We start from the raw sequence: 3,142 nt of genomic DNA on the forward strand, positions 1-3,142 counted from the left end.
CAGGCACCAGGGACCTGCATCACTTGAGCCAAAGACAACTGGACACTGAGATGGACCAGCTGATGGCACACGATCCGACGCAGAGTTACCCCCACAAAGAACTCGCCAGGATCACCGGGACCCTAGCTCACCTCCTCATCGCCCAGGCACGGCTCAGCGAAAAGAGCTACCTCGACCTGGAGCAGGAAGCTGTAACTCTAAGACTTCAAGCGGAGGAAGCCCGGAAGCATCAGGCTCACACCCAGAGCCGTCTAGATAAGCTACTTCTCGAGACCCAAGACCAGCACGAGAAAGAAGATGCCACAGACCCAGGGCTACAGGAGGAAGTAGACAGACTTCAAAATGCCCTGGAGAATCTTCGTCTGGACACAGACCAAAGAGAACATTTGGAGAGAGAAGCCCGAGAGGGACTCGAGGCAAAGCTCTGACAAGCTGAAACCCTCCTTGAAAGGGCTGAAATTGAACTGAAAGAAAGAGATGCTAAAGCTAAGGCCTATGAAAATCACCTGAACATGGCCCGAGCTGAAATCCATGATCTTACACAGCATAAAAACTTTCTAAAAGATGAACTTGACATCGTTCACAGAGAACTGAAACATTCTTATAGACTGCAAAGTGAACAAAAAGAGGAAACACACTCCACAGAGTTTCCCCTGGCCAGTGGACCCACCCCTTTCAGCCAAGAACTTAGAGCTGAAAAAGGGAGTGAAAGCCTGCTTTTCAAAATGTCACCAACCAGCCTGCACGAACCCCTGTCAGCAGCGGGGGAGGGAAAACCCTTCCAGAAAGTCCTGGTCACCAGCCACAGACACATGGCTCCCAAAGAACTGGACAAGCTGGCTAGAAACATCCCTACGTTCAACCCAGATCCTGCAGGAGGCCATGACATTCACGCTTACTTACAGGACATAGACTTTCACTTACAAACTGTCGCCAACGTAACCACTTGGGACAAACTATACCTGCTCAGAATTACGTCCAGTCGTGAGGTACGCAGTTTCTTAGACCGTCAACCAGAGACTGTCAAAACAGACTACCAGCAACTGCGAAAAGCTTTGGTGCGTGAATTCTCTGATCCAGAATCAGACCAAGGGTTAGTAACCGCAATGGACCTCAAGCAAGGTCGACTTGAAACCCCAACGAATTTCTATAACCGACTGCGACGTGCCTACTTCGGAGCACGAAATGAACAAGGCATGGAGGAAGACATTAACTTCCGAACTTTGTTTCTTCAAAACCTCCATCCTACTGTAAGCCACCATTTGGGAGTATTAGCGTGCCCGCGTAGCATGTCAACGCAACATTTACGCGACTTAGCCCATAAGGCTTACACCAAACAAAAGACTCTGTCAGAAAAGACTGTAAAACACCCAACTATTTGCCCTGTCTCTGAGTCCTATTCAGAGTTGACCCTAGAGGGCGCCCAACCGCACCACAGTTATAGACCCAACAACCGAGAGTCAAGACCGTTCCAAGCCAGCAGAGGGCAGCGTGGTCGTGGTGGTGCCCGTCCGAGGCAACAGAACGACCGCTCTGGAGGATCCTGGGACCGGCCTCGCCCCTCCCACAACCAAAAGGGGGGGGCCACCTGGGAAGCCAGCCGGCGACTCAGAAATAGCCGACCTACAGCCTCCAGAACACCAAGCCCAGGGAGCCGGGAGGGGGAACACTCTCAACGTGATGCTTGGAAGCTCAAGGCTGAACCCACATCTAACAAGGAAAGTGCAGCCACGTCCGAAGCTGCAGAACTTCTGAATGTACTGAAAGAGTTCCTTAAAAAGAAACCTCACAAGGAAGACAAGAAGGATAAACCAGACACCGCATGACTAAACCTTATGCCTGAAACCAACACCCTTCCCGACGTCTCAGCAACTGAACCAAGCACCCAGAACACTGTTTTGCAACCACAAACTATGGAACTAGCTGTTGCATCATCAAACGACAGCAGCACCCACTCAGTCCAGGTGACGTCTGCACCTCCTGACCAAGAAAGCATCATCCCTCACACTGAGGTACCAGAAAGTGCTGTTTTGGTTATCTGTACCCACAACGAAACACACAAGACATACCATGACTGCTTATCGATCGACACACACAGCCCCAACACCAAAACTCCTGGGGAACCTGATCGAGAAGGGAGTGGCTCGGAAACTCTACCTAACTATCACCTTAGAAAAGGAAATGAGACTCGAAGCCCTTGTGGACACAGGCTCAGACCTCACGTTGATTTCGGCTGAACTATTTGATAAGCTCAAATTTGAAGCTCAAAGACAGAATCGAACTCTTAATTTCCACACTTGTGAGCTGAATGTACAGTCATACAGCCAAAATGACATCCAGCTTAGAAACGTAGCTCCCATCCACCTGACTATCGGTCCTATGAGTCTAGTACATCCTATTTATGTCTCACCAATGAACACTTATTCATTTCTCATCGGCAAAGACCTGCTAGATCGCTTTGAGCCTTTACTAGACTTCAAACAGCTGAAAGTCTGGGCTCAAGTGCGAGATCCTCTTCCCCTCCAGCCACACAGGTCGCCGGCGCCAGACTGTCAGGTCACCGAGGTCACGGGAACTCCCACAGAGCCAGACTGTCAGGTCACCGAGGTCACGGGAACTCCCACAGAGCCAGACTGTCAGGTCACAGAGGTCACGGGAACCCCAGCAGTCAGCCATGGGTACGCAGCCTCAACTACAAGCCAAGGCTCAAGTTCGCTCCTCTGCACCTTCAAGGCCACCAAAGACTCTGATACCTACAGCCCCAAGGTCAAGACCGAACTGCAGCTGCATGATGTAACCACAACGGACATTATTCTGGCCATATGGGCAGACAACTCAGCCATTAGTCTCTCCCTTTACAACGCAATCATTGAGAAGACACCGGACCTTCCGTATGCCAGCAAGCGCACCCGTTTCCCCTTGAACCCACAACCATCCTCTATGGTGTCTGCCAGAGGAATCTGCGCTTTGTACGTGAAATGGAATTACCGGTGCCTGACTCATTATTTCCTGGTCGTTCCGGACCTGCCCCACGATGTTTACATTGGAGCAGACATCTTGATTCGCCTCAAGGCTCATGTGGACATCTTTAATGAAGTTGAATGGGCCCCATTGACTTTGCAGCCACGCGTTTCCATCAACC

At 50.7% G+C, this 3,142-nt stretch overlaps 1 protein-coding gene across 1 annotated transcript; it reads left to right on the top strand.

The window, feature by feature from the left end:
- The first annotated feature begins 335 nt into the window (after positions 1–335).
- LOC122138776 lies at positions 336–1,826 on the top strand. The gene has a single exon (XM_042733355.1). The coding sequence runs from the start codon at positions 513–515 to the stop codon at positions 1,824–1,826; it is 1,314 nt and encodes a 437-aa protein (XP_042589289.1). The 5' UTR covers positions 336–512.
- The last annotated feature ends 1,316 nt before the right edge of the window (positions 1,827–3,142 follow it).

This window comes from Cyprinus carpio, chromosome A3 (genome assembly GCF_018340385.1).
Source record: "Cyprinus carpio isolate SPL01 chromosome A3, ASM1834038v1, whole genome shotgun sequence".
In the NCBI taxonomy this organism is placed as follows: Eukaryota; Metazoa; Chordata; class Actinopteri; order Cypriniformes; family Cyprinidae; genus Cyprinus; species Cyprinus carpio.

Bases quoted from the DNA above. Each gene is read 5' to 3' on its own strand.
- LOC122138776 (XM_042733355.1), top strand. From the start codon at position 513: ATGGCCCGAGCTGAAATCCATGATCTTACACAGCATAAAAACTTTCTA.